Source organism: Lycorma delicatula, chromosome 11 (assembly GCF_047948215.1).
Source record: "Lycorma delicatula isolate Av1 chromosome 11, ASM4794821v1, whole genome shotgun sequence".
Taxonomy (NCBI): Eukaryota; Metazoa; Arthropoda; class Insecta; order Hemiptera; family Fulgoridae; genus Lycorma; species Lycorma delicatula.
In genome coordinates this window covers 39,962,739-39,983,189 of record NC_134465.1, presented here as the reverse complement: position 1 = coordinate 39,983,189, position 20,451 = coordinate 39,962,739, and the positions used below count along the sequence as shown (strand labels likewise).

The 20,451-nt window shown below is 32.3% G+C and overlaps 1 protein-coding gene across 1 annotated transcript in view; it reads right to left on the bottom strand.

The window, feature by feature from the left end:
• The window catches only part of btv (dynein cytoplasmic heavy chain beethoven), a 220,129-nt gene that overhangs the window by 61,992 nt on the left and 137,686 nt on the right, over positions 1-20,451 (bottom strand). Inside the window, exons 44-50 of the mRNA XM_075378958.1 lie at positions 17,620-17,739; positions 14,462-14,624; positions 12,248-12,382; positions 10,353-10,576; positions 3,301-3,414; positions 485-593; positions 20-185 (exon numbers count right to left, since the gene is read on the bottom strand). Coding sequence (XP_075235073.1) covers positions 20-185; positions 485-593; positions 3,301-3,414; positions 10,353-10,576; positions 12,248-12,382; positions 14,462-14,624; positions 17,620-17,739 — 1,031 coding nt within the window. The remainder of the gene's footprint in view (positions 1-19; positions 186-484; positions 594-3,300; positions 3,415-10,352; positions 10,577-12,247; positions 12,383-14,461; positions 14,625-17,619; positions 17,740-20,451) is intronic.

The following is a 20,451-nucleotide window of genomic DNA, read 5'->3' as shown; positions in this document are numbered from 1 at the left end:
TAACAAGTAAGATTATCACCTGTTAATTAATATTTTTGGTATCATTTTCATCGACTGCTTACGCCAGTTATTTAGCCAAATCAAGCAACAATGTTTTAATATAGCTGGGTTTGATGTTAAATGCTGTTTAAAATCATCATTATTATAATCGAAACAAAGAATGATATGTAAATGATCCTGGACTCCTGAAACAATAATTATTACTTAATAAATAATTTGCATTTAATAAATTACACGCTTGTCATCCTCACTATTAGAAAACAACATAAGTTTCACAGAGTTTAATTTTGAAGCATAAGACATTTGCAAAAGCCTTTGATATAATACTGAAGGCTGAAGCATTGTAATTGAAGCAATTATATAAAAAAATATACAACTTATATAACTAACTTATAACTTAAAAAATACAACAATTACTTAAAATATACAACTTATATATATAACTTAATTTTAATATGTAAATTATTAAAAATAAATAACTTACTTTTAGTAAAAAACTGTGAACTGCTTCCATAAAAATTACACTGTTCAGCTAAATCCTTGATAGAAGCTGTTAAATTTTCTAACTCCTCTACTTGATATAATCCTGGAACCTGACAAAATAAAACAATATTTAGAGAGAAAATTAATAATTGCATTAATTAAAATATTTAATATCTTGTAACCTACACAGAAAATCATTACTGCCACGTATGTTACAACAGAACCACTGGGCAAAAAACCCAGATATTAAATATTTTAATTAATGATTTTGATGCAAACTGTTGCGATGTGTTTTGCAGATATGTATAGAAGTACTTATTTAGGCCTGTATTGAGGTTTATCATTGGTGTTAGAAATATAGAGGGGATGTTTCAAAAGTAATGTCGTCCATTTCAAATCTGCCACCACAAATATTTTGCTTTATCTTCCTTGGACAAGTCACAGAAGAGGGAAAATACAATTCCACTTGAGTAAAATAATACTGCAACAATCTCATTGTAAAATTTCAATTAAATTGAGAACATGTAAAAATGAATGTGCCTTTGCTAGTTCCAAGATCCAAAAGAGAACTTTTTATGGGTAAAAACAAAATCTAACGAAATTCATGAAAAATTAATGCAAATATACAACAGATATCATAAACAGCAATCTTCAATAACGAGTGGCTCATCATCCATATTTAATAAACCATATGTCAGAAGACTGATATCATCAACAAGCAATAACATATTCTCACTGAATTTTTGCATTAAGAAACACCAATGTCAATCAATGTTGGTTTTATGGGAAAACTCACAGAAATCCTTGGACACAAAAAAAATCAAGACATTTAAAATACAATCATTCTTTATAAAACAATGCTTGCCCTTATACTGTAAAAATCTACTGCTTTTCTTTTGAAATTATACCGGTAGTAAACCAAGATATGACCCTGAATCATCTCATTTAAGCAAACACTTGCTTAAATGAGCCACTCATTTAAGCGACTCAAATGAGTTAAGCAGCTCATTTTCACTTATTTAGAAACTTAAAGAAAGATTTTAGATAAGTGAATTTTAGTAACAATGAAGAAGTGAAAGAGACAGTTGAAACATTCTTACTAAAACTGACATTTGATAAACTCATCTAACCACTGGAAGAAATATTTATCCAATTTTGGCAATTATATTCAAAAGTGAAAAACAAGTATGCAGATTCAATAATCTTCCATCGATTTTTATATCTGACTTCAATTAAATGTTGTAAAATAAAAAAAAGTTATTATTAATTACTAATCTTTGTACTGTATTATTGCACTCATAAAAGTCCAAAATATAAGTATGTTAGTAGTACTAGTATTTAATTTTTTTGTGGCACTGACAAATTGCTTTGATTATTTAAAACTTCCTGGTGAGATAGATATTTTCCTAAGATAATACTAGGCAGGATCAAAATGTAAGATCACGTGATCTCAGTTGTAGTAATTTAATAGCAGTACAAGCTACCTGTTTTCACAAACCAAGCATATATTTTGTTACCACATATATGCCTAATTTAATATTGGCAGACGACAACAGTAGTAGCTCAGATGTCAGCAGGAGCACAGTATACATATGTGCTGATATAAGCATCACTCCCGCCGCGCAGTTCTCCCACCATATAGGCACTGCAGCCCCACCACTCTCAGGCTCCAATAAAAGAGCGTGCACAAGAGTGAATTTTTAATTCATCGTCAACCACCACCTAGAGAAGACCAAGAAGAAGAAGATGGAAGAAGACAAAGCTCCCTGGCTGCCTCAACATGGGACTCCCTGGCGGATTCCAACATTCGGGGGCAGCAGGCTTGGCTGGCCTGCCGAGGGAGCCGCTGGATGTGGACGCTACCTTCCCGCTCCAGCTCACTGAGCTTTAATCACCCTGGCCAGTGAACTCAGCAACAGGAGCCAGCCCAGCATAGGACTGCTCAGGGAGAACTGCCTTGATCGCACCAGCAAAAGATGACCGATGGCGACCGTACACTGCAGGGGCTATGGGGGTCACTACTGCCACCGCTATAGTGGGGACCCAACTGCTGCTGAGGGGAAGGCTGGTCTGATTTCAATGGACGAGTCACAACTCCCCGATTTTGCCTGAGACCAGCTTCCAGACCCAACAGCTGAGAAGAGTTAATACAAAAATTAGGTACAATGAGCCGTCGATGCTAATCGACAACAACAAGAGCTCTTCTCAGGGCTACTACAAGGTTATTAAGTGCCACGTGCCATCGAAGCTATTCGGCGACAATTTATTACGGAACATTATTTTATCACTCAGTCTTCTTCTGAATTCCAGTGTTTCTTATGGTCAATTTTCCTGATAGAGCGATACCAAATAAATTAACTTGTTTGTTTTTGGTTAGAGTTTAATTTCATGAAACAGAAAATGCTGCCGATTGTAAATGTAATGGTTATTACATGGTATCATTTTGCATGACATTTATTAGTTGTTTTTACACACTCCAGGAAAGTTACTTGTGAAACTTTCTCAATAGAAAGTATTTTTGGCCGAGGTTGTTCTCAAGGCTACAAAAGAACTCAAGTTACACCTATATTAAATTCAAGTAGTACAAGAACTCAGACAGCTGGACTTTAATAGAAGACTTAATTGCTCTAGCGAGCCAAACACTTCATTTGAGATTGTGTGCATATCTTTTGTTCAGATAAGCCTATAAAAATCCTCATATTTACTATGAAAGGCTCTCAAAGACCTTGTGTGATTTCATGACATTAAACAAAAACAAATAACATTAAAGGCAAAATGTTATTTGGAAATTAACATAAATTTAACTTAAAATAATACCTCTCCAGATGACAAAAGACTGTTAACCATATCAAGAAATTCAGTCGATATAAGCTGATAATCTTCTAAAATAAAATAAACCTCTTCTCCTTCCAGTCCCGCTAACTGCATCACCTGAAAACAAAATTATTAAAGATTAAAGTTTTTCTTTTTAATAGTATAACTCATAGCATATGCCCTCTCTGTTTAATTAATATTAATTATTGCTTGAATATTAAAATGCAATAGATTATTTAGTATATTTAGCATTTATGCTTAACAGAAATATTTAATAACTGAATGTGATTTAATTGGTGGTTAATTCAGTATAATCAGTATTAAAAAATCTAACAATAAAGTTGTAATACTCTCTTGGCATTGTTTATTTGTTCTTACATAGTATAAAAATAATTATTCATGAAAAAAATTACTTAAGATTTATTTTTTGGAGTGGGGGTAATTTATGATGAAGTTTTATTGTAAAATTAACATTATATGTTTAAATAAACCAAATAATTTTTAAATAAAAAAAAAAAAAAAATTATTTTTTTAAAAATTATTTTATTATTTTTTTTAAATTATTTATTTTATTATTATTATTATTATTATTATTATTTATTATGAATTATTTATTATTTTTTTTATTACTTCCAAAATCTAAAATCACTTTCCAAGAAAATCTTCTGATTGTTCTATATTTACTATGTTAAATGGAAGAAACTAAAAAAAAAAATTCCACTAAAAATGAAGAACTAATAAAAAGTTTTCTTTTTGAGGGCTGTGAGGTGAATTATGATGAAATTTTATTGTAATATTATTACTATATTTAAATTTTTATTAATAGAAGTTTAAATAAACCCCCAAAAAATCAATATTTTTTAAACTCTGATTGGCTCTCTCTTTCTAATACTGCCCCCAAAGAATTCTTTTTGGGTTGCTTGAAAGTCATTAAAAAAGATTTGTTAAAAGATATGTAATAAATAAAAGGATAGCTGTTTTTTACTTTAGGGGAAGGAATAATTTTAGGGCAAATTTATTAAAAAAATTGAGAAGCATGTACAGTTTAATAAAGTGTGTTTATGTTAGGCAAAATTTGGTGAAAATTGACTCCCAAAAAACCCACCTCCAGGTGATATTGCTCCATATACACAAGTATCTAAAAAATTTCATTAAGATTGGGTTCATTCAACAAAAAGTTATTAAGTTTCAAACATGCCAACGCTTGGACCTATGAACATTACCCTCCCCCTTTTTTTATATATTGGGTTTCTTGGGTAATGAAATGTCATATCCCATTTTTTTGCAGCAGAGGTCTAGAAATAACTAGGAACAGCCATCCCTTTTTTAACTGTAACTCATAGTCACCCTTCTGTGGCTGCCTTTTTAACTATAATTTTTTTTTTAGTCATAGTTTCAGCCCAACTAGAGCTATGATGTCAGGAAAATAAATCCATTTCCTTAACATTAAGTTCCGATTACTAAAAATATAACCTTTGTGTTCATTTAATTCTGGGTAAAGATCTGACATTGACTGCTAATTAGCAATTATTAGCAGTTTACAATTTTTTTTTTATTGTATTTTCAATGATTGTAATTAACCATTTGATGTCTGGATCCATCTTCATAATTAAATCACAACCTGACCCCCGTAGGGTTAAATGATCTTGTGACAATCCCGGTCGCCACATCACTCCCTCTGTTTCTAGCCCTGATGGACTTTACCACAGGTCATCTTTTAGACCCTCTAGGTAACATAACACAATCATCAGTTCGACCTCTGATGCCACAATGCCACTGATGCAAATACCTCGGTAGATATTTCCATCAGTGTGCTTACACGACATACTATCACCTTCATATCGCATCTTCCAATCATGACCAACTACCATAATTTACAACCCTCAACTATCAAGTTAACAGATTCGTGTAAGTGCGTTCCTCACATTTGAAAATCTGAATCGCATTTTTTCCTCACATTTGAAGGGCTGAATTTTCCAACAAAACAAGTGCTGATCGCAACAATGACAATTGTCCTACAATTCAATTTACTGAAGTTCTCTTGATTTACTAAAAAATCAAGAAACTGATTCAAAAATTTACTAAGCCTCAAACGAAAACATACTCTCTTTGCTCTGGTCCGCTTTCAGGTAGGAGAACTGCAGCTGTCTAAGATGGTAATCCTTATCTGGCTTGACCTGATTTGTTGCATATATCCAATTATAAAGGTAATTTACTTATTAGGAACTTCATCAGATCTACTTCGTCTTGCCTAAATAAAAGATCTGTTCAGTGATTTGCTCATTAGGAAGTTAGCCAGAGCTTTGTGTCTTGCCTAACTAAGAAATCCATCCTAACAATTTATTTGCAGTCTACTATCTTTAATAGCGATAATCCTGTTATACATGTGTAATCTTTTTTATCAAGATATGCATAGAAGGCTGTTTAGACAGAGTTTCCTTATTTCTCAGATGGTTGTTATTGTATCTATTCTATAATCGACAGTTACACACTGAATTGACTCACTATTGATCTTGTGCAGGAATTTTTGTTCTGACCACTCATCAGATTTATAAATCACTTTTAGAAAAACTTACTGTTACGAAAATTAATACTCGAGAACTATTGTGTACTTGAGCTTACTTAACCTATTAACTGTGCATGCTTTCATTTATTATTATTTATTATGTTAATAAATATTTTAAAAAATCATATGATTTTTTGGCGGGCGGTATGTCTGATCAAGGAAGCATATTTTATGCTTTCCACAAGGTTCTGGAGCCTCTTCCACATGCAGGAGATGGGCAACTGAACAAAATTTAGATCCGGTGTATTGCAATCACTGTTCTGCTTCTGTTCTGGCCCGCCTCGAAACTGCATCCCAAACACCTCGGCCTCCCGACCTCTTCGCAATCTCCACATGGCTGCCCGAACTTTCACCACTAAATAGATTGGGAGAGCTTTTCACAATACGGTGGTAGCCTCATAGGAGGTTGCTTTAAAAACACCAGTGCATACAATTAAGGCTCTGCGCTGGGCACGCCTTAAATCTTGAACAAGTGCTCTATTCATATCCAACATATGTACCCAAACAGGCGCCGTGTAAGGGATCATGCTTTCAAAGACACCTCGATACACCATGTACATTTGACAGCCTGACAACCCTTAGTCTTTCCGAGCAATCCTTCTAAGTTTGTGCAACACTGAGATGGCGTCCGCCGCTACTTGTCTAATGTGGTTGCTAAACAGCAACTTTTCATCAAACAACACACCTATAGGTACTTATGAACTCTAACTCGGCTGATTACACAGCCTTTATATTTAATATGGGGGTTACGAACTGTAGGATAATTTGTCTTTCCCCTTGAGAAGCATAAACTTTGTCTCCGACACAGAAATTTAAATTTTGAATGTCCATCCAGCCCTCGCGGTTGACAAGGCCGCCTGTGCTCGGGCTTCTAGCTGTGGTCATGAATTACCACGAACTAAACAGAAACAGTCATCAGCGAAAGCCTGGGCCGTGAACCCTTCTGGAATGTCAATTCCAGAAATGCATTGAATACCAGGTTCCACAGCAGGGGACCGAGAACGGAACCCTGCGGGCTTCCCCTGGTAACAGATTTTTCCACAACTAGGTGCGCATCCTTAAATAGAGTCGTACAGTTAGACAAATAGCCACATGCCACAGCCTGCCGGTCTATGAAAACATTGTGGCATTCCAACTCATACAGGACAGAACTCCAACACAAGGAAAGAAATGCTGTCTCTATGTGTATAAAAATTGCCAAAACATATTTATAGTCGGCGCTTTCCACCTCGGCAAGAATATTTAAGGTGCAATCTTCGGTGCCAACCCCTTTCGTGAAGCCATACTGGCCTCAATTTAGAGAACAGTTCACTTCAATACTTTCCCAGTGACGTTCTACATTAGCCTTTCAAGAAACTTGCTGATTACCGGCAAAAGGCTGATGGGTTGATAACTCCCAACTTCACTCGGTACCTTTCCTTGTTTTAAGAGCACCCTCACCAAAGCCACTTTCCAACAAGTCGGGAAGCAGTCCCAGCTTAGGCATCCCGAGAACAGCCTGCCAAGCGGCTCTCTGACAGGCAGCAGATGATAGAATATATCCAGGTCAATTTGATAAATCCCCGGTGCATTTTTCAGTGCCATTCAAGAAACCACTCTGTCTATATCAACGGGATCGACAGCCCGTACGTCAGAGAAGGGCATAGTTCCTGCCCTATCGCCGACCTCTGCTTCACCCTCTGGAGAATCTGGAAACAAAGTATCCAGGAACGCCTGGTAAATCGCCACAGATGTTAAAGTGTGGACACGATCCCAAACCTGCATTGAACACTGGAAAGCATCTGCGATGGCCTTGGCCGGTAACATGACTTTGCAAGCTGCCAGGGATTGTGCTACAATTTGCACATGGAATCTTGTCATAACTTGAGCCTGGCTTCCTTGATGGTATGAACATACTTGTTACGGGCGCGCCGGTAGATCCACAAACCCTCAGCGCGCATGTTATCAACGATATTCCCCGTTAGGGGGCGACGCTGGTATCTTTTCCTAGCAGATCCGCCTGGCAGCTGATGAGCTGTGCATCTGCAGGGAGGTCCAGTTGAACGAACATATGATGTTCGACTGAAAAACATTCAGGATAGAGGAATATGTATTTATTATTGCGTAGTTTTTGCATTTTTTATAATATTTTTGCGGAAATAAATTATTATTTTTAATGATTATTTTACTGTATTACAATACCCATGTAGATGGCATAATAAAGTAGTACCACTAAGCTACCTAAAAATTGGTTATTGTGACTATCAATTATAATGACCTAAAATTGTCGGTCCCTTGAACACTAGAAACATTATTTACTGTATATGAAGTAAAAAATCTTGAAAATAATATACTTCATATATATATATAAAATTTATTTTTTTGGAGATGAAGCGTACCTACAAACCTTCTCCGTTATGCCAAGAAACATGGGTAAAAATTTGGTTGCGATTGATTGAGTAGTTTTTTGTTTATCCAGAATAAAGAAAAACCCTCTTCCTCTTTATATTATAATAGTATAGATTTCTTTCAATTTGCTATTAATTAATTTTTTTAAGAAAGCGGTAAAGACTGATTTTGATGGAGTTAAAACTAATAAATCAGATCAAATAGGAAATAGAAATCTGCTTCATTATTAAATACAAAGATTAAGTTTTGTTTAAAAAGGTCCATGCTAACACAACTATTCTTGTTTATAGTCATATTGTTTAGCTAACCGGCTATGGGATGACTTACTAGAATATACAAAAATTAAAGTTAACACAAAAATTCAAAAATTATTTCAATATTAATCGACATTACCTTAAATCAGCTGAAAATTAATTTAGCCTATTTTTTCTTTTTATACATAATCATAATTTTGCCCACTGGGCTGGCCTAGTGGTTAACCTGTTGCAATTCAGTTGTTTAACAGATGATTTTTGAAGTCAAAGGTTCTGAGGTTCCAATCCTATTAAACATTAGTTGATTTAATACAGATTGAATGCTCAACAGTGGATACCAGTGAACTTTGGTGGTTGGGGCTCAATTAACCGTGTTTCAGGAACAGTCAGCAAGACTGTTCGGCAAAAGGAAGTCTTTCAAGACTACACCTCATTTATACGTAATAGATATCACCCTCATGTCATTGGGCCATGGGGGATTGCTTATTGTTCACTATCAGAATAGATTGCAATGTACACATTAGGAAAATATATGTATTTTATTTTTTTCTAAATAATTGTTTTAAAAATAAGCCTGTTTTACTTTTAACAATTAAGTATTATAAAAAGGAAAACAAAAAATGACATGTCGATTGTCAATGGTTCTTCTACTAGCTGATGTCATTTAAATTATTTTTTTTTTAAATAAAAAATTTTTAAACATGATGTATTTATTTATTCTTGTACAATTATTTAATTTATTTTTCATTAAAAAAGAAAGCAAAACATTTTTTTTACTATTTTTAAATAAAAACAGAATTACTATCATCCAAATTTATCAAACAGTTTTTTAAAATATAATTTCTTGCTTACAGAAATATAATTTTTCGGCCTTCTGGGGGTCCTGGGTTCGAATCCCGGTTAGGTATGAAATTTTTCAAACGCTACAAAATTGCATTCCCATATTCCCATGAACAAGCTTCAAAGGCTCTCTGATGAATTAATTCATCATAAAAAAGATGGAATTATTAAAAAAATTTGAATATCTGGGAAAGTATTAAGTGTTATCCATCTAATCAGTTACATATCATGATATATAAACAAAATATTGTGGCAAAAAAGATTTCTAGAAAAATCAGTAAAATTTCTGATAAAACATTAAAATCCTGGTAATTCCAAGATCATCTTATATAAAATTTATTGTTTTTCTAAAAAATTCATTTCTTTTTTAAATTTTATGTATGAGTACATATGTTTTTATTTAGCACTTCTCTGTTGAAACTGTTTAGGTGAAACGCCTTAACCAAATTAATCAGGATTAAAAAAAAAACACTATCTCAACATCATTTGGTTCGCTTTTGCTGACATAATTCTACTGTTTGAAAACACTGAAATTGCAACCAGACGACTTGAAATCCATCAAAGAATCACAGCTAAATCTGATCTCCAAGTTTCCTTTGAAAAACACATTTTATTATAAATATTAAAGACTATAAAATCTTTAAAGTGAGGAAATTTAAGTACCTTGGGTTAACCATTACTCCCATCTCTGAAAAAAAAAAAAAAAACAAACGAACACGAATATTGGATCTCTCGTATCAATTCACTCGAGATATCCACAACAGCGTTTCTCAACCTGGGCATCGCGACCCCCATGGGGGTCACAGTGATGTGAGATGGGATTGTGAAATTAACCTAAAACTTTACACGTAAATAATAATAAAATTATTTTAAAAAGTTTCCCCATATGTGGATCTATGTTAGAAACACTCAAAAGCAAACTGTTTTCAGCTGACAAATATATTTAGTTTAAGCGATTATATTTAGTTTTTAGCACAACAGCAGATGAAGAACTCTTAAATACATACCTTTTTCAAATCATTTTTAAAATGATTTACAGAGTATGCAGGTCCAATTTTAAGCGTGAATACATTAGCAGACAGTCGTGAAGCAACAATACGAATTGAAGTTTTACGACCAGAACCAGGTCTACCAGCTAACACCAATGATTGTCCAGGACATGACAATACACGTTCATTGATTGCTACAAGCGAATATAATTCTGGTATGAGTACAATTGTATCATCAATGCCTGTAAAAAATATATAAAAATTAAGGATGCTTTTGTGAACTATGTATACAAGAAAGAAATTAAAACTTATGGTATGGAGTGGCGCAGAGAAATAGGACATTTTTAATATAAAAAATGAGGTAAAGTTACTAACCTTTATTTGATATTGAAGACACATTCTACAAGAGTGGAAATTTATATACACATTACTTTTTAAAAATTACTTCACTTAAGTACTATCCAGTATTGCAAACACATTAAGTCAGTTCTGAAAATTTTGCATAGTGCGGTGCAATGTGTATCAGGATGTTAGCGATTTCCTCTTCAATCTGTGTTTGGAGTTGGGCAAGGTATCTTCTTGGTCTTGTCTAGTACACAACACTCTTCAGATGTCCACATAAAAACAAGTCTCAGACTAAAAGGTCTGGAGACCAGGGCGACCCCAAGCAGCAGTCCTTGAAATTATATGATCCCCAAACGTCTCACTGCTGCCACAGACTGTTGGGTAGGTGTGAGGTGGTTCCATCCTGTTGAAACCAGGTTTGCTGAAGTTCAAGATTTGGAAGAGAATGAACTCTAGGAGCAAAAAAGTCTCTGGAATGATGACATAACGTTGAGATGTTAGTGACAGCAGAGTCTCCTTCATTTTCAAAGAAGTAAGAATCTATCAGCCCACGACACGAAACTGCACACCATACAGTAATTTTAGCACTGTGTAATGAACGCTGTGAAGCTGAGCAGGGATTGTTTGTGCTCAATAATGGAAGTTCTGCATATTCACATATCCACTTAAGTGAAAGTGGGCTTCATCTGACATCCAAAGGTGTTCAATAGTTAGCATTCTCATTGATTCTAGGTAACAGTTTCTCACAAAATTGTAGACACAATACACCATTGTTAGGCTTCAATTCTTGGACAATTTGAATCTTGTAAGGATAAAGTTTCAGATTATGGAGTATTCTTTTCATACTCAGCATTGATGTTTTCTGATTTACATACTGATAATACATGCCCACAAGGTTTTTTCAAAGCCAAACCAGTCTTCATAATTATGAACCCAAGTTTTGATTGCATGTGAAGAAAAAACTTGATCCCGCCCGGGATCTCACAGTGTCACCGAAACACTCTTTGTCCTGCTGTCATACTGTCACCATGTTGGTAAAATGCCCATACAGCATTCCACTGCTCCATCACAACTACATATTCAATATTGCTGTAGAGCAGTAGTAATGTAAGCTTAATGTCTTTCTCCCATTTTTGGTATACCTACAGGGCTGCCAACATCAAATTCAAAATTTCCCATTTCTCTGCACCAACTGTACATATTTTCATTAGACATTCAGTACTGTAGTCATCAAAATATTAAAAAAATTTCCTTCTAATTCCTAAAATTATTTCAGAAGAATTAAAAAACTTCTTGCTAAAGTAATGAATTATTACTGTTTATTCTTAACTTTGTTCTTAATTTCTTATTCTTAATTTTTCATTCATCTATTAGAACAATAAGGGGTGTACTATGTCCTTGTTTCACTCCTTTTTATATTAGTTTTCCTTTTTTCATTAAAAATGCTTGAAAGAAATCATCATTATAAAAGACTACATTAAATAATTTAATATTTATAGAACTCCCATTACTTGAAAGTAATTAGAAAACATATAATTTATTTAAAAATTAATAATATTGATAGATACCTAAGCGCACAATCTCTTTTTGAACTAATGCAGACCACTCTGTATCATTTAATCTCATTAGATTCGGACCGCATGACATATTGAATGCATTTTTATTACTTTTATTAGAAGATGGGTCGGTAACAAAAAACACATCTGAAACACAAAAGAAAATTAAAAATTTTTAAAGCAAATAAATTCATAAAAACAAAACTGTTTCCAGATATCTGGGAATGTCAATAAATAAAAAAAAAAAACAAAAGTCTTTTGTTATAAATAGTAAATACTGCTAGCATATCTTTATTAATAATTCAGAATGCATAAAAAAGATTAATTTGATTTTAAAAGGCTTTTTTTTTTAAACAAAGAATCTTGCAATGAATTATAAATATTATATAATACTGTGATTAATAAACTTGAATATGAAATTTTACTCTCAACTTTGCAAATTCTCAAATGGCTTCCTCCAGATGCACAGTGTTATATCTACATCATAGTTACATTGTCCCATATTTGAGTGATCATATCTGGTGTTACTACAATCACTGCTGTTGTTCTGCAGTTTCATACTTAATCCATATTTGCTGGAAGAGGGATAACATGAATGGAGTCTTTCACAAACGTCCACAAAAAAAATTCAAAGACTGGTGGTAGAGTAAAATCACACGACCTTGGTGGCAAGTGATGAAATATCACTTAAGCAGTAGGAGGTGCAATGCTGGAGTATTGTCAACAAAAATCATGCAGCAAGTTATCGTGGATTCTCAATTTTAAAGTGAAAAACAAAGATTGCTTTCTATTGCAAGGTCACTACTATCTTGACCAAGGGGGGCACCTGCCAGTAACAGTGAAACTCTACTACAATCCTCTCTCTTACATGCTACACTGTTTGTTCAGTAGCTGTGAATGTATACAAAGTTAAAGCCTTTTGAAATCAGATGAATCATTTTAATAAATTCTGTAATTAACAAGTTTCATCTGTTTTCATCATAATCTCGATTATTATTTTATAATTTTCCATGGAACCACAGATCACTGCACAGCATGTTTTGTTATAAAGAAATCTTTATCTTTTGTAGAAGGATTATCGGACAGTTGATCAATTTACTGTAATAAAATAACTACACAAACCTCTTCATAGTGAACAAGTAATGTGTAGTGAGCATACATCACAAGTGATGTATAGAACCAGAGCACCATAATAGGTCCATTAATTAATGGATAAAAGAAGAAGAGCCATCGTAATCAATTTAAAATATGTACATACAATTCAATCATTTTTTAAAAATTGCAACATGGTCAATAACAATGTGTTTCCAATGGAGATTGGTTTCAACAATAAGAGTATGGTGCATACAACAAGCACATCTGAAAGCAAGGAATTGACTCATTTTTCATAGCGGCAGCACTCTTTGGTCTACAAGGACTGCTGATAACTTACAGATGATTATGACTGGTTAGTATGAGGATTTATAACAAAAACTATAAGTTAACTACAAGATATAGGCAACATAACAGAAATAAACTCATTCCAGAAATATTTGAATTTGTAAAAAAAAAAAAAAAATGAACATCATGGAAGAGAACTAGAAAAAAATTTGATTAGTTTAAATTAAAATTACACGTTGATGTGATATCCTCAATAATCAAGTAATCTTGTAATGATTAAAAATAAGAAATAACTGCAAAAAGTTTTTTGTTTTTTTCACAAAAAAAATCTGTTAATTAACTCTGCTTTAAAATCCTATTGACTAATTATTTCAATGTATTAAAAGATAAAGTATTCATCTCATACAGGTTTATTTTAATATACATAAATTTATACCACCAGCTTAAACTGAATTTTTAGCTCAGTGATTTATGCAGAAGCATATATTATATCTTTACTCAACTCAACATTTTTCCCAACACAATTTTATATCAGGAAATGAATTCACGTACTGGTTATATGTTAAAAGCTTTATAAAGCTCAAATATCAGCTTGACTGTTAAAAGCAGCTGACTAGAACTATTCAGACAGGGCGATGGGCTTGAGGTACAATAATGAAAAAATCTTTTTTTAAATTATTTTTATTTTGCATTAGTTGCAAGGTGAGTAAGAGCATAAATGTAGGGTCGACAGCACGGTTTAGTGGTGTTTATAATTATTAAGTCTGAAATGTGTTTATATTTACACAGATGAATACGTGTTACTTAACTGATAATTTACTAAAATTAAAAATGAATAAAAAATACCTGTTAGAAGAGGAGTAGCTGAATCCGTTATTTGATTGTGTGTAGACATCATCCACTGACTATCAGAATCCAGAATAGATGTCAGTATATTGTTCAGTTTTATTTTATCAATATCACAGACCAGCCTATCTTTAAACAATCTTAAAGCTTCATATAATAATGCCTGAAATAAGATTACAGATCTAAAGGTTCACTGTTCACATTTACTTTTATTAATTTTTTTTCTTACTTATTGAAATAGAACACTGCATTATAGATTTTTAATAACACTGATTGCTATGGTCAGCAGCCACTAGTAAATGTCAATATCACCCAGAGAAACATTAATTTTGCTGATCTATGTTAACCAGTTTATTAACCCTACAAATCTAAAGGGTTTTATTTTTTAATGAAGTAAAATATCTTACTTCAAAAACAAGCTAATTTACTACAAACTAGCCAGACAGGGCTTGCTTCACTCGCCCGACCGTCTAGCCAGGAGGCTCTGCTCCCTGGACCCTCAACCCATTCGTATCCTCAGTTTGTGACAATATAAAGTACTATAAGAAAAGAAATATTAATGTGTAAAGAATATTTTTCCGAGCATTTTAGTGTTTTTATATTTAAAACAGGCTTAAGGAGCGAGTAGATATAGAATGCTTGTAGGAGTGAGTAGATTATATAATAATTTTTAATAGAAATATGTTTAATGGCAGCCATATTGATAACAGGGAATTGGCTTGTGGACACCATATTCTTCGTTTAGTTTTGTGTATGTTCGTGTGAGGTAGTGTTAGTTGCCAGTCCAGTTGCTGCTATTGGCACAGAGCAGCATGATGTGCCAGCTGGTTGCACGCCAATCAACTCCCGCTAAATAATGAATCTGTTTTTTACTGCTAAATCTTAACCAATAATACCTTTCTTTTATTGATAAAATTAATAAATAATAAGTAAATTAAAAACAAATTTAAAATATTAAAAAATAATCTACGCTTAGAAATGAAATAATCTGTAAATTAAGTGACTGCTTCTTGCGGGAGAGAATCGGCTGAAAAGAGTTGCCGGGCACAACCGCTCAGTTCACCATCATTGATCTGCTCTGAACCAGTAACAGCTAAAAATAAAAATGTGCGCACATACAGCAAACAAGCAAACCCATGCACCATCCTTATTTATAAAGTGATATGTAAAACAAAAACCAGGATCATTCCACTAATGACACATTTTGACACAAATTTCAACAGAAATGTGTGTATTTTTAAATTGTATAATTGCTTTTTTCATGTTACCAAAAACTTATTTAAACCTAATCACTTCATTTAAACTTATTTCATTTGAAAGCGAGATATGCCTCCAATTCTTTAATAAAGTGGACAGTTACACAATTGCATTGTGGTGGACACTACATTGCATCACATTCTTTTGTGATGTCTATTTTATAATAGTTTTGTTTCTTGTCGCTCAAGTAGTTTTGTGGTGTAAATGAGAACATGTCAGATCCATAACCATGTACGCACACATCGGTTCAAATACGACTTCATATACATATTTTTTTTAACATTTTTTTTTGTTTTAATTGAAATATATTGATTTATTAATAATTTATTAACTTCTGCCAAATTTTTGAATTAAAATGAAAATTACATAAAATTTTATTTCACTAAAAACTTACGATTTTTTTTTCATATATATATATTTTTTTTTTTTTTAATTGTTATTATTGAATTATTTGTCGTAAATTTTTTACAATCGGAGGTTAATAATTATTCATAAATCAATATATTTGCATTAAAAAAAATAGTTAAAAAAAGCTGATGAACTGATGTGCCTTCCCCTAAGATCCAAATATTACATTAATTAAAATTTTATTTGGTATAACTCTGGAACCAATGAAAATAAATACCACTTATGATATATCGTTGAAAAGCTCTCAATGGCGGCTTATTACTGCAGTTAAGAAAATCCAAATGTTTTGGATTTTGGGTTATTTTGGACATTTTCGGTTCAGTTGATTGCAACCAAAAGGGGAGGTACACAACTATATGTTACAACAGTCCTAAATCCAAAATTTCAACATCCTACGGCTAATCATTTTTGAGTTATATAGATACATACATACGTATGTAAGATGTCACACCGAAACAGTCAAAATGTATTCAGGGATGGTCAAAATTTTTATTTTCCATTAAAATCTGAAAATCAAAATTTTTTGTGATCACAATACTTCCTTTATTTTGTACAAGGAAGTAAAAATTTATTTGAAACTATAGTTCAGTTAAGATGTACCACATAAGAATAAAAATTCCACTCTTTATCCAGGTAATTAATAATCTATTTAAAATCTTGTTAGAAGTCAACGCACAAATGCATAATGCATAATGCATAATCAGTAGCAGTATAACAACAGTACAAGTATGTCACTGACTGTTGGAAAAATTTAAAGAGTTGTAAAAAATAACAACATAAATTAACCTGTAATTAATAACATTATTAGTCTATTAGCTTATTTAATGTACTATTTTATGTAAAAGCAAAACATTAAATTATAGTAAATTACTGATTATTCAAACAAACAACAAGTTTTTAGCTTTTTATTTATAAAATAATTAGGTACACAACAACATACAATTACAACGTAAGTGTAAACAGTCACTACTTTTTTATCAACATCCACTAATAATGACACCATAACTAATGAAATGCAAGGTACTACAGGAAGAGCTGCATTAAGAGAAAAGTTCAAATTAACTCTTTAAAATTATATGTGATGTGATATAAATTGAAAAACTAATTGATTCATAATACATGTGTGAATAAACCATTTAAAAGGCCCACTACATGATGCTAAGATCAATACTAACTGATTCTAAGGTTAAATATAGATGGCCCATTTTAATTTTTTCCTTAATTTGCTTCTGCTTTCAAGATTATACACCCTGAGATTTTTAGATTATTGTGAAACTAGCAGATTATCTTTTCAGATCAATCGATTATGTACATGCAACTACATATGTAGTATTTTCACAGCTCAAAAATTAATTTTACAAAGACTGCATCACATAGTAATAGTTATAATTAATTCAATACATAGATATGCATTGCACATGTGCGTACAAAAAATAAATAAATTATTAACTATTTATAATTATTAATTAATAATAAATTATTATTTTCATTACCTCAACAGTACACTGACTATCATGTAAAGGATAACGCATCAGTCCAATACACCATCTGGTGAGATCTCTTGGTGTAAACATATAATGAGCATGTAAACCGTTCTGTATGTTATTCTTCACCTAAAATAATATAATTATAAAATGATAAACAAATGAAAAAATACTGATATTTATACTGAATAAAAAGAGCAGGTACTTTTACGTTATATGCCTACACTACACTATACTATTATTCTTGCTTTTAATGTATTAATTAAATCAAATTTTATCTTTGCAGGCTGGTAGAAGACGGTATATGATAAAATTGCTTCAAAGAGATTAATTTTATGTTCGAGTGGCATAAGAAGCTTGTATAAATATCTATCTGAAATTATTCGACTTCATCAATGTTCCCTATTTTCAAGGAATGAGAGGTTCATATTAGGCTACAACTGTTTACTTCACGACAAAATATTATATTGCTCAAAAGCTCATGATAAGGCAAATAAGAAAAAAAAATGCTATGAGGAACATACACTACATTTACTATTCTAACTTAAAAATCATGAGTACTGATGTTTTATATATATTATAAAATGAGGATAAAATATAAGGGAGTGATGTAAGCTCAGAGTAACTTTTATATAGAAGGTAATAAAACATTATCAAAGTCAAAAATAATTCAATTGATACTTTAAGTTCCCTCTAACTTTAGATTATATTTGAAACACAGGAAACAGACTAGTGGCATATAATGGGAAAACTTAAAAATTATTTAAATTTTAGATGCTTATTTTAGGCATGACTTTAATCAATAAAGAAATTTTCTTCAAAAGAATCCAGATTCTTTTTATGGAATAAGATGCAAGGTCTTACAGTTTACAAGTCATAAGTGCTACCGAGTAAGTGATGATAAAATCACTTCAGAAATAGTTTTTTTCAGTGATGACAAAGCAGTACAAATAATTAAATTATCATCCAACAATACTCAAGCAATCAACCAACTAGCTTTTAAATACTTTACCTAAATCAGAGAATATTAATAGAGAATTGTACGAGTGAGAAGAGTTCGGAATGAAGCTTAAACATAGTAATATAGCGATGAGAGTTAATAAGACAGAAGACTCAACTAATTTTAAATTCTGAATGAAAATGTTTTCTACAAGATGGGCAAACTACTTATCGTAATGCTAATGAAATGCTAGCTGTATTGTGAAATTTTTTTAGATATTGCTTAGTCTTAAAAGTTTTATGTCCACCAAGATCTTTACATCTTACATAGCTCGAATTTTTTTTTGTGATTTCAAAAAGTGCAGTTTTTCAGAACAAGCAATACCTGGTTTTGCAAACTAGCATTGCAAACGAGATCTCATAATTAATGAACACATATTACAAACACCTACCGCATTAGTCATAAAACAGGAAATTTTAGGTCAAGGTAACCAACATTAAGGTTACGCATATTGAGATTTGAGTTTAATATGTATTTTTAAATATACCTGGAGGAATTTTAGATTTAATTATTGTTTTTGGAGCATAAAACACATACAGATTTCTCGCCTGTACTTTGAGATATTTATTTCATATCTCATTAATCAAGTACAGAACCCTAGGGACCTGTACAGCATCCCACATTTTATAACATGCTAGAATAATAAATTAGAGCTGTAAGTCTGAAGAAGAGAGCCCACTGAGCTGGTCTAGTGGTTAACTTGTCATTGCAAATTAGCCAATTTTGAAGTCAAGAGTTCTACGGTTCAAATCCTAGTAAAGCCATTAACTTTTATATGGATTTGAATACTAGGTCGTGAATACCGGTGTTCTTTGGTGATTAGGTTTCAATTAACCACACATCTCAGGAATAGTCGACCTGAGACTGTACAAGACTGCACTTCATTTACATTCACATATATCATCCTCATACATCCTTTGAAGGTTCTGGAGGCTAAGCAAAAAAAAAGAGAGATTGAGATTGAGAGTGAGAGTGAGAGTGAGAGAGAGAGGAGAGAGAGTGAGAGAGAGAGAGAGAGAGAGAGAGAGAGGAGAGAGTCTGAACAAGAGGGATTTAATCACACACCTGGGTGTACATAAATAACAATTTTATTCGATTGCTTATGCAACTATATATATAACAAATAAAAATTATTAACCATATTATGTACTGTGTGCCAATCACTAAAATTCTTGAGCATTAATGACCGTCTTTGTAGTATCAATGACAATAAAAAAGTGTCAATAACTGTTACTATTGCACCCACTTAATAGAATTAATGAAAAATTACAATTTTAATTTTTCAATCATAAAATGAATTGTTTGAATACTTTAATCTGTTCTATAAAGCAAAGAATGAAAATTATTAGAATGCTATTTCTTCTGTTGATACCAGCACTGAAGCTAATTGTTTTATAATAAATAATGGCAATATATAGATGCAGTATAGATTTTCAAGGATATATTAATAATTACCCTTCTGTCAGTGCAGTACGGGACACAAGGGTCCTTGTACGGTTTAAGTGTAATAATACTCAATGCACGTACTGTAGATAGCCCCAAATAATAAATAAAAAAGTATTGGAGTTAACTGTCAAACTACAGTGGAATTAAATCATGTTTATAAAGTCTTGTATTGCATTACAAATATCACAGATATAAAACAGCAAGGCTAGTACTGTGCTGCAGCAAATCAGTCAAAAGACTACTGCAATCAGCATGTTTAAATGTATTTGTAATTTAAATATTTCATTAGTATTACAATTTCCATACCGTGATCGACTGATATTATACCTTAACTGCGTAACGAAGCATTATTCTCTTTGTTTATTTATTGGTGCTAGAAAATTTGACGTTTTTTA